At 46.7% G+C, this 14,581-nt stretch overlaps 2 protein-coding genes across 3 annotated transcripts in view; both read left to right on the forward strand.

Annotated features, from left to right (window-relative positions):
- LOC137519214 (E3 ubiquitin-protein ligase TRIM11-like) overlaps nucleotides 1-14,581 on the forward strand; it is a 138,291-nt gene that overhangs the window by 90,483 nt on the left and 33,227 nt on the right. The window lies entirely within an intron of this gene.
- LOC137519211 (E3 ubiquitin-protein ligase TRIM11-like) lies at nucleotides 2,456-12,811 on the forward strand. 2 transcript variants are annotated; one of them, XM_068238072.1, is made up of 2 exons: nucleotides 2,456-2,775; nucleotides 11,155-12,811. In XM_068238072.1, the coding sequence occupies exon 2, from the start codon at nucleotides 11,157-11,159 to the stop codon at nucleotides 12,735-12,737; it is 1,581 nt and encodes a 526-aa protein (XP_068094173.1). In that variant the 5' UTR covers nucleotides 2,456-2,775; nucleotides 11,155-11,156; the 3' UTR covers nucleotides 12,738-12,811. The 2 variants fall into 2 exon arrangements, with proteins under 2 accessions (XP_068094173.1, XP_068094172.1); XM_068238071.1 differs by lacking the exon at nucleotides 2,456-2,775 and adding an exon at nucleotides 5,520-5,560.

Raw genomic sequence — 14,581 nt, forward strand, 5'->3', positions numbered from 1 at the left:
GATTGGGGGCACCTGTGGACACTAGGTGGGGGGTATATGGCAAAAATGGGCGTGGCCTTGTGTGAAGCCAAATGTACATGAACTTAACAGCGGTGTAAGCTACAGATAACGGGCCTGCCCATCGAAATATTGGATGGAGCCCTCCCTGTCCTTTATTTAGATAATTTGCAATCAGTATAGGCATAGATCAAAGATGTATACGCACATACAATTTTGATTGGTCAATCACTGACCAATCTTACCACCCCCATGCAGTAAGTGGGCCAACAGACAATGCATTTGATGAACAGAGCTAAAATTGGCTAATCAAAATTGTATGTGTGTACCAGGCTTTACAGCTAATACTGTACATACTGAAAGTAGCAGGGATCAGCATACAATACAGCTGGTTTACAATCAGTAAAGGCACAGAGTAACACCTTATACTCTACATACTGGACTTAGATCAGCACACAGTGCAGGCACTAGAGAACAGCGTATACTGTACATACTGTAGGCAGCAGAGATCAGCACACTGCAGCTAGCGCGCCGAAAAATATGAGGGTTACATTGCCGAAAAATGAGTGTGGCCATGGACCAGAATGTGGGTGTGGTCACGGATGGAGACAAATTTAGGTGAATTTAGCAATGTGGGACATTAGATTAGGACAGTGGTGGCGAACCTTTTGGAGGTCGAGTGCCCAAACTGCAACCCAAAAGTCACTTATCTATCGCAAAGTGGCAACAGCAATTTAAACTAAATACTGTACAAACGTTTTAAATCATACATGAACATTATGGAAAATCCAAGCTGAAAATAAACTGTGAAGATAAACAATTTCATCCATCCTACTCCTGAAAAATGTATTCGTTTTTTTAGAACCTCCTGGTTTTATTTTCTGTTCTAAAAAGCTAAAAAAGTAGGTTTAATGCTATTGTCTCATATGATGATGGTTCAGCTTTTCCCATAGTCTCGCAGTTAGCAATCATGTGACCCCCAACTAGACAAATTCAGCAATCATGAGGCCCCCAACAAGACAAATTCAGCAATCATGAGGCCCCCAACAAGACAAATTCAGCAATCATGAGGCCCCCAACAAGACAAATTCAGCAGTCATGAAGCACATAAATAGGCAGGATGCCCCCTGAATATGGTAGACACCTCTCACCTGGCTTCTGAATTCTCCTGTACTGGCTGCTGTGCCTGGCAATACTGTTTTTGGCTGGATTGGGGATGATGTGTGGGCTGAAAGGCCTGGCAGTGATGCTGTGGCCGGGCTGGCAGTAATGCTGTGGCCTGGCTGGCGGTGATGCTGTGGCCGGGCTGGCGGTGATGCTGTGGCCGGGCTGGCTGGCGGTGATGCTGTGGCTGGGTTGGTTGGAGGTGATGCTGTGACCTGGCTTGCGGTAATGCTGGGCTGTGCTTGGCTGGTTGAAGTAAATGCTGGCCTGACTGGTGGTGATGCTGTGGCATTTTTGACAGTGATTCTGGGCTGGTTGGCTGGTGGTGATGCTGGGCTGGCTGGCCTGGATAGTTTAGGTAGTGACAGGTGCCCCCTAGCTAAGGTAGCACCAGGAGTCCCCCAGTTTAGGTGGTGACAGAAGTCCCCCAGTTTAGGTAGTGACAGGCGCCCCCAGGTTAGGTAGTGAGTGACAGGGACCCCCAGGTTAGGTAGTGAGTGACAGGTGCCCCCCAGGTTAGGTAGTGAGTGACAGGGACCCCCAGGTTAGGTAGTGACAGGGACCCCCAGGTTAGGTAGTGAGTGACAGGCGCCCCCCAGGTTAGGTAGTGAGTGACAGGTGCCCCCCAGGTTAGGTAGTGAGTGACAGGGACCCCCAGGTTAGGTAGTGAGTGACAGGGAGCGTGTACGGGGTTACAAAAGAGCTGGGATTCGGGAGACAGACAGAACCCCCCAACACGGGGCAGGTAATGCATGCACACATTACATACATACATTTATACATTGCGGGAACAGCGCCTGGGGTTTTGTTGCATTCGTCGCTCGTCCCGATATCGCTCACCTGTACCGCCACACACCTGACTGACCACCACTAAACATTTTTTACTTACCCGGGGCTTCCTCCAGCCCCATAACCACGGATGCTTCCCTCGCCGTCCTCCTACGGTCTCCCGTTCAGCTGCGATCAGCCCCGGTAACTTGCTCAGTCGCGTCCAGCCTGGGTCTTCTTCAGCACATGCGCGGACCTACTGTACATTCGCAGAAGACCCAGACTGCACGCGACTGAGAAAGTTACGGGGGGATGGCAAGGGACACATCCGTGCCTTATGGGACTGGATGAAGCCCTAGGTAAGTAAAACATTATTTATTTAGTTATATTCATCTCTGAGGTTTTTTTAATAGACACCTCAAAGTTATCACAGTATTTACTGGCAGCCCAGATTCGTTTTTTATTGATTTTGTGTCCAATTAACTGACAGTTGGCAACTTTGCCAGGTAGTACGTGGCCTCTTTCAGTGGTGACAGAGCTGCAGTGTAATGATTGTCTATGCTGCCCAGCTGTCACTAGAGAACACTCTGCCTTGTCTGCTGTTACCAGCAGTGGCAGCCATCTTGCTGTAGACCAGCACAACCTTCATACATATAGACAGGAGGAGACCACAGCCTGCTGCGCTGAGGACACTTTCTGGGAGGCTGTGTTGCTCTGAGCTTCCACCACACAGTCATGTGACCAGCCCCACCCCTCACTTGTGTCCCCTGGTAGCTAGGAGACAGAGGGGGCTGTTTGTGAGCAGCAGCCAGGAGGAGCCCCCATTATCCTGAGTGTGCTGAGCAGGTGGGGGTCTCTCTGCTGCAGTGTGTATATTACTTAGTGCTGGATTGTGTGTGAATAGGTTTGAATAGTCTGTATACCATATTAATGTAAAATATTATAGTGTTTCCATAACCTCTCCCACATCTAGCAGTCTAAGGCTACAGTCACTTTTCATGGACTCGGCACTCTCTGTGGCCGGAGTAAACCCAGGATTTTTAAAAGGAAGGGGGAACCTGAAAGGTTCTCAGTATTAGATTGTGAGCTCCTCTGAGCTGAGGACAGTCAGTGACATGACTATGTACTCTGTAAAGTTGATACTGAGAGTAGGAGAGCAAAAGATTCCTGTCCCCGATCACAACAATAAGTTCAACGTCTCCTTGAGGCCGGTTTTACACTGGAGATAGCAGTGCGGTGCAGCCCGGGGCAGTACCACACCGCGAAAAACAGGCCTTCGGGATGTGTTAGTACGCGGTAATTATCTGGGACCGGGCCAAACAGGAAGTGATGCTGCGGGCCACACCGCCAAAAACAGGCCTAGAGGGATTACAGGGTTATTACGCAGTAATTGCCATCTGGCAGCTGGTCAAGCAGAAAGTGACGCTCACTTCCTGTGGCCGAAGTGATCATGTGCGCAGAATCGTTTTGCTAAAATAGGCTCCTGTGCATGTGCGACACGTAAAAAAAGTGCAGCGGGTTTACACACACGTCGCCATAGACTTACATGACTTCCTGTCCGCTGCAGAACCGCACAGTAACACAGATCTACCAATCCTCGCTCCAGGCCTCCGGAAGGCATATATATGTAATTACTGCCGGGAGACATGGGCGCAGGATACAGCCGATATGTGGCTTATCCTGCTGCTGCACAAGTCCCGGCGACGTTAATTACTATACTCCCTCCAGGTCCGTGTGGATAGTGGGGAATGATATAATTCAGCTTCCAGCTATTGCTGGCAGCAGAATAGCAGTGTTTTAAATTGTAACTTCTGCTCAATCTTCTGACGGTGCCGAAGTTACTGACTGTGCGCTGCTATAGCTGTAATTCCTATTACGGCCTATGGTGGCGCCGGCTGCACCCAAATCTCGTCCGGAAGATGCACCATTGGCTATCTATCATACATACTTCTCCGCATGCATTACGCTGAGTTTAGGCCCTGTTTCCATCAGCATGGTGCATTCGGCTTCTGTTTTTCTGCATGCGGATTTCTGCATTTTCTGTGAATATTAATGCAGAAATCCGGATGTGGCTGCCAATCATTGTACGGGAAACGGATGCATGGCGCCGAAGTCTGCAAAACGCAATCCATATTATTTCTGCACCGCAATGGCAAATGCACATTCAGTGGAAATGACCCCATTGACATGCATTGGTTACGCCCCCTAATCGCCTAAATGTGACTGGGCCCTTAGAGTCCATTGATAGCCCAGCGTTGTGTTTCTGAGCGGTTTGAGGGCCATTCTGGGCAGCGCTTTTCCAGCCTTTCTGAAGCGCTTTTATGGTCAATCTATAGAGTAACACTTTTACCTCACTAAAGTCCACAGAGAGAGATTGTAATGAGAATTTTCATTGGGGGGAAATATATTGTCTACCTCCCTCTATTGTTATTGTTCTGTATTTATATAGCAGTGACATCTTCCACAGCACTTTACAGAGTCTGTTGTCAGGTCACTAACTGTCAATCAAAGGAGCAATCTAATCCCTACCATAGCCATAGTAGACAGTTCTTATTGTAGTCTAAGGCTGCTTACACACCAAGACGTTACAGGCGCACGCACAGCGTGTCTCGCTCCGCATCACGTGGTCCCGCTGGCCAATCAGCGCCACTCTGGGAGACATTATAGGACTCGAGCCGCCTAACGCGGCTCACTCTACCGTCGGCTCTTGCAGCACCATACGTTGTGTTAGGTGCACGTTATGCGACCTTAACGTGCCACCTAATGCAACGTCTTGGTGTGCAAGAAGCCTAAAGGTGGCCACACACCATACAATTAAAAGATCACAATTTTGATCAGTTGTCCCGAAAAGTCGAGAGCTTTTCTTTGTTTTCGATCGATAAATCAGATCGAATTTCCCGCTTTTTTTCGATTTTTGGAGATGTTGGAAATTTCAGACCAGCTTTATCAAGAATTGTATGGTGTGTGATGGGTTGTCAATTACTTGATGTACAGTTCCACTGAATTTTATTCTGAGCTTTCAATTATTTTATTCATGATTGGGAAAACATTTAAAGAGTAACTGTTAGCCCCCAAATTGAAATTTAAAACACTATTGCAATGTTTTATTTATTATATAAGTGAGCCAAAACACCAATGCACAAGTTAAAAATCAATCTAATTTTGTTACTATCTAACCTTTTCCCCCAGCTCCGGACGCAAGCCGCATATCAGATACTGTGGCATGCAGAGCATGCCTATGTCTGGCCGACCCCCCTCTCCCCCCCAGGACCAGGTGCCAATATATTCTCCCCACCGCAGCTGACCGCTCTGACACGGAGAGAGAGCGGCAGCACTTCCAGAGCAGCACCGCAGAGCAGCCGCCGCCGAGTCACATGTGAGAGAATCACATGTGAGAGAGATGCACGGTGCTGGCTGCTCTGCGGTGCTGCTCTGGAAGTGCTGCCGCTCTCTCCGTGTCAGAGCGGTCAGCTGCGGTGGGGAGAATATATTGGCGGAACACAGAAGAGGGGAAAGGGAAAAGGTCGGCACTGCAAAAGGTTCACATCTGTCATATGGGGATCTGCGGAGCTGTAGTAAATGAACTCTTGGATGCCTTCAGCGTGCTCTGGCTATATTGGACAAGTGTCAGGTAGGTAAAAAAAGAGGTGCAAAAGCCGGCACTGCTGTTGGTGTATTTTATTGCCAGGTGCTGTTGTCATCACAAAAAATGCAAAAGATGTAAGGAACGTCACATACCGTGCAAAAGGGCTGGTAGCTGTGAGATAGTGGTGGGCGCTGGGTGCAGGAGCAGGAATATATTGGCACCTGGTCCTGGGGGGAAGAGGGGGGTCGGCCAGACATAGGCATGCTCTGCATGCTACAGTATCTGATATGCGGCTTGCGTCCGGAGCTGGGGGAAAAGGTTAGATAGTAACAAAATTAGATTGATTTTTAACTTGTACATTGGTGTTTTGGCTCACTTGTATAATAAATAAAACATTGCAATAGCGTTTTAAATTTCAATTTGGGGGCTAACAGTTACTCTTTAACATAGGTGTGTCAGATTTTTGAATTGTTACAATCAGTCTGAACCATTGATTGATTGGTATTCTTGAATTGAACAGATATTTAAAAAAGTGTATTATGTGTGGCCACCTTAAAGAGAGTCTGAAGCGAGAATAAAACTCGCTTTTTCCCTTATATTCAGCAGGGGCTTGTTTGCCCCTGCTATAACGCCGCTATCCCGCGGCAGAACGGGGGTCCTTTACCCCCCAAATCCCCTCCGTGCTGGGGAGCGCTTCCTGCTTGAGGCAGGGCTAACGGTCGTAGCCTTGCCTCTCAGCACGTCTATCAGCACTGATCGCCGCCTCTCCCCCGCCCCTCTGTCTTCCTTCACTGAGAGGGGCGGGGGAAAGGCGGAGATCCGCCACTGATAGACACGCATGGGGCAGAGCTACAGCCATTAGCTCTGCCTCCATGAGCAGCAAAATCTACGACCAAGTTGGTAGTGGATTTTGCAGGGGAAGATTTGGGGGATAAAGGACCTCCGTTCTGCCGCAGGATAGCGGTGTTTTAGCAGGGGCAAACATGCCCCTGCTGAATATAAGGGAAAAAGCAAGTTTTATTCTCGCTTCAGAGTCTCTTTAAGGCCATTAACTTACCAGTATTCTTTTGGGGGTGAGGGGGGAGGATGGAGTGCCCGGCAAAAACCAACACAAATACAGGGAAACTAAGAAAACTCCATTCAGATATCCTGGCCCATATTTGATCCGGTGACCATAGTGCTGCTGGTAAGAGTGTGATCCACTACCTTTGTGCTGCCCGTACACTACACCTCTGTGCTGTTATTCAGATACTACTGCAGAGAAATAGACCAACAGGGCTGCCAGGCAACTGGTATTGATTAAAAGGAAATAAACATGACAGCCTCCATATACCTCTCTCTTCAGTTCCCCTTTAAGAGTAATCGACACATGGCATATATAGCATTGGTTTAACCGGGGCAAGCCATATAATGTATTTTGAGGTGTTTTACAACTGTGTTATGTGAAAACTTCTGTGAAAATAAGGAATGGGGGAATCATGAAAAAAAAAACTTAATTTTTTTGTTTATGCCTAATTTTTCTGATAAAATGGATAAACAACTGCAGGGAAAAAAATATTACCGAAAGAATTCCTACATTGTCCTGTAAAAAGAATACCTGCATCACTTTCTTGGCATAAGTAATAAAATGTTATTGCTGGGGGGGGGAGGGGGGGATGCCGCTGAGCAGCGGCTATCATGTAGCGAGACATTGTCTCGCTACATGAAAAAGAAAAATAATAAAAAAAAAAAAAAACGGATTTGCTGCCCCCCCCCCAGTGGATTTTTAGCAAACCGCCAGGAGGGTTAAAGAGACTCGGAGATTATTATTATTGATTTATAAAGCGCCAACATATTCTGTGGCGCTGTACAAAGTAAGAAACAAACATAGGGTACATAATAATACAGACAATGGTGTACACCAATATACAAGATACATAATTAGTGACAAAATACAAAGAATGATACAAAATACAAATTATGGAATTGTATAAATAGTATATAGTATTAATGACAGTGATAAAATTAACATGATGAATACAATGTATAATGGTTACCAAGACACAAGAGGGGGAGAGAGCCCTGCCCTTGCGAGCTTACATGAGTCATAGGTCCTTTTTTTTTCTTACCCGGGCGTCCTCCAGCCCCATAAGCATGGATGCGTCCCTTGCCGTCCTCCTGCGGTCTCCCGTTCAGCCGCGGTGAACCCCAGTAACAGGCTCAGTGACATCAGTCTGGTTCTACTGTGCATGTGCGGACCTTCTGCGCATGCGCAGTAGGCCCGGACTGACGTTACTGAGCCTGTTACCGGAGCTCACAGCGGCTGAACGGGAGACCGCTGAAGGACAGCGATGGACGCATCTGTGCTTATTGGGCTGGAGGAAGCCCCAGGTAATAAAAAAAAAAAACAACTGACTTATGACTTATCTCTGAGGCTCTTTAAGGTTTAGCAAGTTTTTCGTTCCTTAGCATATGTTTGCCATACAGAGAGACTGGGAGGTTATCTCCACCACACCATGTACAGGAAATGTGAGACTAGGGATGTTCTTCCTAGTAGTTAATAGTACGTAGCTACTCGGATTCAAAATCAAAATTGAACAGCTGTGACCACGGGAGATGGGGGATTGACTTACCCATGTGTCCGGCAGTTCCTATGCCTTCCATTCGCGTCACTGGTCACTGGGTGATTAGGTTTCAAATTCAGAAAAAGGGGTGGAGCCACAAACAGCCTATCATATTTGTTTAATTTCAATGGGAATACACAAAGTATTGATACCAAGGACCCCAAAGGTGATAAACTTGATAACTGAGTGACTGTATGTCAAGGTTAGAAAAAGTGGGCGGTGCCAACAACCTAATTTTTTACATGACAGGGTTCCCAAACTTGACACAATTGGCCAATGGGAGATAGGGATTAATATTCAGAAATGGGGTGGAGCCTTCAACAGCCAATCAACATTCACCTATTGATTTTAAAGGGGAATATTTACATTGCTGCCATTCATACACTCTTAATGGCAGAGGCCTCAAACCTGATACAGTCAGTCATTGGGTGACTGGGGTCCAAATTCACTAAAGGGGGTAGGGCCACAAACAGCCAATTAGATTTGTTAGATTGATTTCAGCCATTCTGTTATTGGCAGGGTTCTCAAACTTGACACAGTTGGCCACTTGGTGACTTGGATTAATATTCAGGGAAGTGGGTTGAGCCTACAGCATACACTCTTAATAACAGAGGCCTCAAATCTGGTGCAGTCAGTCACTGGGAGACTGCCAGACTGGGGTTTAAATGTTTAATTTCAATGGGAAAATGCAACTTATTGATGCCAAAGACCACACAGATCATAAACTTGGTCATTGAGTGACTGTATGTCTAGGTTAGAAATAGTGGGCGGAGCCAAAAACAACTAACTTTTTACATGGGAAAATATAAACTGCAGCCATTCTTACTGTTAATGGCAGGGTTCTCAAACTTGACACAGTTAGTCACTGGGTGACCGGGATTAATATTCAGAAAAGTAAGTGGAGCCTACAAGAGTCAATCAAAATTCATCTATTGATTTTCAAGGGGAATATTGAAACTGCTGCCATTTATACACTGTTAATGGCAGAGGACTCAAACCTGCTACAGTTGGTCATTGGGTGACTGGGGTTCAAATGCTGGAGAGGGGCAAAGCCACAAACAGCCAATCTGATTTGTTTAATTTCTGTGGGAATATACAAATTATTGATGCCAAGGACCCCAAAGCTCACAAACTTGGTCATTGAGTGTTTGTGCGTTAGGGTTAGAAAGTGGGCGGAGCCAACACCAGTCAAATACATACACGGGCAACACCGGGTCACCACTGGGTGGAGACAAATATAAATTTCACGGGGAAAATGGAAACTGCAGCCATTCTTACACTGTTAATGGGAGGGTTTTTAAACTTTCCACAGTTGGTCACTGGCTGACTGGGATTAATATTCAGAAAAGTGGGTGGAGCCTACAAAAGTGAATCAAACTTCACCTATTGCTTTTCAAGAGGAATATTTAATTGCTGCCATTCTTGCACTGTTATTGGCACAGGCCTTAAACCTGGCACAGTTGGTTATTGGGTGACTGGGGTTCAAATTCAGAAAAGGGGGTGGAGCCACAAACAGCCAATCAGATTTTTTTCATTTCAATGCAAATTATTGATGCCAAAGACCGCAAAGCTCACACACTTGGTCATTGAGTAATTGTGTGTTAGGGTTAGAAAAAGTGGGCGGAGCCAACACCAGCCAAATACATACCCGGGCATCGCTGGGCAATCAGCTAGTATACAATAAAAATACAGTAAAAAGTCAATCTGAGTAACTAAGCAAAAGTTCATTAAGTGGAGCGCTCCCTGCTTATTGTGTAAAGCCAGAGAAAAGATTGTATATAAATGGGTACAGCGCTCAACACAGTCCAATCCCTCCTATGGGTCAAGGCGATAACACGTACTCCATAAAACATGCAGGGGGATATTTGCCGATGACAAGCTCCCCCTATATGAAAGGACTCACCGGATGGGCTGGCCAAACGGGCCCGTCAGCGCGATAGGGGTATGGGCCACCCCTCAGCCACGTCAGGCAATCACAGCTGGGCACTTGTTATCCAGGCCGAGTCACCTCCAAAAAGAAACGCCTCAAATAGCGTAAAAGTGTAAGGGATGTATTCCCACGTTTATTTTATAAAACAAAAAAAGAGCATATAAAAAGTGTGGACACAGTCCATAAAAACACACATGCAGGTGGTCTTAGCAGAGGAGAAGCGTTCAGCTCTGAAGCTGCCAGCCGTGCTGTATATGCTGCTCCAGCTCGCATCCCTGCTAAACCGCCGCTCGTGTATGGAGGCGCGTGTATCAGACAGTCGCCGCGTCCGTTGACGTCACGCGCAGCGCCGCTCCGTAGCTCCGCCCAACGCGTTTAGTTACCATAGTAACTCATCAGGGGCTCCTGATACACGCGCCTCCATACACGAGCGGCGGTTTAGCGGGCGTGCGAGCTGGAGCAGCATATACAGCACGGCTGGCAGCTTTAGAGCTGAACGCTTCCCCTCTGCTAAGACCACCTGCATGTGTGTTTTTATGGACTGTGTCCACACTTTTTATATGCTCTTTTTTTGTTTTATAAAATAAAGGTGGGAATACATCCCTTACACTTTTATGCTATGTGAGGCGGTTCTTTTTGGAAGTGACTCGTCCTGGATAACAAGTGCCCAGCTGTGGTTGCCTGAGGTGGCTGAGGGGTGGTCCATACCCCTATCGCGCTGACGGACCCGCTTGGCCAGCCCATCCGGTGAGTCCTTTCATATCATGTCATCAGCAAATATCCCCCTGCATGTTTTATGGAGTACGTGTTTTCGCCTTGACCCATAGGAAGGATTGGACTGTGTTGAGCGCTGTACCCATTTATATACAATCAAAAGGTTGGGAGTGATATGGAATGCAATGTGTCACGTGAATGGAAGGCATAGGATCCGCCGGACACATGGGTAAGTTAACCCCCCACCCCTCGCAGTCACAGCATTTTAATGTACATTTTGAATCGGAGTAGCTACATACTCTTAGCTACTCGGAAGAGCATCCCTGTGTGAGACTCCCTCTAGTTTCTGCACTTCTCAGACTTTCACTCTCATTTCTCTCCTCTGCTGTCAGGAATGGCGTCTGCTGATCTGAGGAAGGAGCTGGACTGTTCCATCTGTCTGAGCATTTATACAGATCCTGTGACCCTGAGATGTGGACACAACTTCTGCCGGCTCTGTATAGATCAGGTGTTGGATACACAGGAGGGGGCTGGAGTTTATTCCTGTCCTGAATGCAGAAAAAGATTTCAGCAACGGCCGGCATTGCAAAAGAACATAACGCTGCGAAAAATTGTGGAGAGATTCAGCTCTGCTCAGCCAGATCAGGAAGAGACTGGAGTCTTCTGTACTTACTGTATTCACTCTCCTGTACCGGCTGTTATGTCCTGTCTGCATTGTGAAGCTTCTCTGTGTGACAATCACTTGAGAGTCCACAGCAAGTCAGCAGAACACGTCTTGTGTGACCCCACCACTTCCCTGGAGAACAGGAAATGCTCTGTCCATAGAGAACTGTATAAATATTACTGCATTGTGGACTCGGCCTGTATCTGTGTGTCCTGCAGTTTGGCCGGAGACCACCAGGGACACAAGGTGGAGATGCTGGATGAGGCTTCTGAGAAGAAGAAACAGAAACTAAGAAATGATCTGCAGGAACTGATCACTAAGACAGAGGAGACTGAGAAACAAGTCCAGAGGCTGCAGGAGAACAAAAGAAAAGTGCATGAAAAGTCATTTGGTATAGCAGTTACAGTCACTGTCCTGTTTAGAGACCTCAGGAGACAGCTGGACGACCTGGAGAAGAGAGTCCTGAGAGAGGTCTCCAGGCAGGAGGAGCAGCTTTCTCTGGCATTGGCTGATTTCATTCAACAGCTGGAAATAAAGAAGGCCGAGCTGTCCAGGAAGATGTGTCACATTGAGGAGCTGTGTAACATGACTGACCCACTGACTGTCTTACAGGAATCACACACAGGTGACTTGTGTGACACTGAGGAGGGGGATAAGGAGGACAGAGAGAGACATGATGGGCGGGATCTGGATGTGGCTCTCATCTCACACACATTATACACAGGGTTATCTGATATAATAGCCGGGGTAACTGGAGGCTGCATCATACAGGAGGCTACAGACATATTACTGGATATAAACACCGCTGATAATTATCTACTTCTATCAGATGACCTGAAAATTGTATCCAGGTCAGATATCAGGCAGAATCGCCCAGAAACACCAGAGAGATTTCAGACACACCCTATGGTGATAAGCAGACAGAGTTTCGCCTCAGGGCGACATTACTGGGAAGTGGATGTCAGTAAATCAGAGTGGTGGGGTGTAGGAATGTGTTACCCCAGTATAGACAGGAGAGAGTGGCTGTCAGCGATTGGATATAAGTCCTGGTGTTTGCGCAGGAATATTTATCGGTGTTATGTGCAACATCTCAGTAACGTTATCCGGTTACCTGACAATGTCTCCTCCTGTAATAGAGTCAGGATATATCTGGATTATGAAGTCGGGCGGCTGTCGTTTTATGATCTGTGTGACCCGATCAGACTCCTCCACACCTTCACTGCCACCTTCACTGAGCCCCTCCATGCTGCATTATATGTAGGAAAAGGCTCTATACAGATATGTGGGGAGAGAAGCAGCCAGGAGATGTGAAATAATATAATGTAAGGTTGATAAAATATACTGCTGTGTCATAAACAGGTTGCATTGCTGCATAGCAAGTAGAATGCTGGTAGGACTCCAAACATTTTTTTTTCATACTGAGGGATCCCTTTGTTCATGTTATATTTGTCTACAAGTCCATAAGAGAGAATTTCTTACCACTTCCTGTCTCTTAGGAAGTCAGAGCAAATTCCCCAGAAGAGGGTGGAAATCCCTCCTCCGACAGATGTCACTGGAACAAGTGTCCTCATTGGAGAATTATCATCTGTTCCCGTGACAACCATACATTTCTGGAATTCTCCTGACTCTCCTGCCCTGGTGCCACTGTCACATGACAGGAAGTGAGGGGATAATCTGTACAATAGTAACACAGACTATAACAGCCTGACAGAGCATCTAACCCATCCACATGCAGTGCAAAATAAGAAAAGCTTTAGCCTGAAGTTCCACTTTAAAGGGTGTCTGAAGTGTAAATGAAAAGAAGAAACAGATACTCACCTAAGAAAAGGGAAGGCTATAGGCCCTATAGAGTCTTTCCGTCCTACAGTCTCCACGTTCCACCGATGGGTCAGAGACTGCCCTCTCTTCTCTGCTGCGGGAGACGTCGGCCGTCTTCAGGAGCCCGAATGTGGGAGAATGCGTGGTTGTGCATGCGCAGTATGGAGTGGACCATCTTCAGGGGCATTCGGGCTCCCAAACACGGCCAAAGCCCCCCGCCAGAAGAAAGAGCAGTCTCTAACCAGTCTACTAACGGGGGGCACTGCGATAGAAGATGGGGACCTTAGGAACGGTAAGGCTCTATAGAACCCAGAGCCTTCCCTCTCCTTATGCAGGTGTCTATCTGTTTTTTTTTTTTTATTTTAATTTACACTTCAGACTCTCTTTAAAGGGAACACGAAGGGAGAGGGGTATCGAGGCTGCCATATTTGTTTCTTTTTAAGCAATACAAATTGCCTGGCTATCCTGCTGATCGGCAGAGGCCTCTGATACTTTTAGCCATAGCCCCTGAACAAGCATGCAGCAGATCAGGTGTCTCTGACATTATTGTCAGACCTGACAAGATTAGCTGCATGCTTGTTTCTGGTGTGATTCAGACTCATAAACAGAATAGATGGCAGGCACTCAGACACTGCTGGCACGGGTGTAGCAATAGGGGTTGCAGAGGTTGCTGCAGCATCGGGGCCCTTGGGCCAGAGGGGTGACTGCTGGTTGTGTAATGGGTTATATCTAACATTTGTTGCAGCAGTGAATACCCCATTCATAAGCTATGTACACAAGACGATGTACAAGTCCCTGAATAAATCCAGGAGAAATTTCCAATTGTGTGCGAACATGTAAAGTGCATATCCAGTGCATAATCAATCACCACAGTCTTGTGCAGTTACATGTAGAGATATACTTATCCCATCAGAGGTGGCTGGATGGAGGCGGGGCTGTGGTGTTGGTACAAAAATCATCCAACCCCAACTCCTCTATGATACAGAAAAGGGGACACCAAAAGCCCAATATAGTGTAGCATGTACTGGTTATGGATGAGATAATGATAAGTAAGTATTGTTATACTCACAAATGAGGGTTACCACTCAGGCAACCACTGTATAAGCAGGTGGACCTGCTAGACCTGCCCCCAATCAGGGTTAAAAAGTTGATCTCTGTAGATCAGAAAAAGGGGTATCAGCCCTCCACCAAGGGTGGACTTGTACAATGTAAAAGCAAACAGTCGCCAGTAGGATAAAAAAAAAAAGGTAAAATGTTTAGGAATAGAGGAGGCAGCGGTGGACTTACCTCCTCCAAGTAGATACAAATTAGTAGTGAGGTTGTATCAACAAAATCAT

This window comes from Hyperolius riggenbachi, chromosome 5 (genome assembly GCF_040937935.1).
Source record: "Hyperolius riggenbachi isolate aHypRig1 chromosome 5, aHypRig1.pri, whole genome shotgun sequence".
NCBI classification, from domain to species: Eukaryota; Metazoa; Chordata; class Amphibia; order Anura; family Hyperoliidae; genus Hyperolius; species Hyperolius riggenbachi.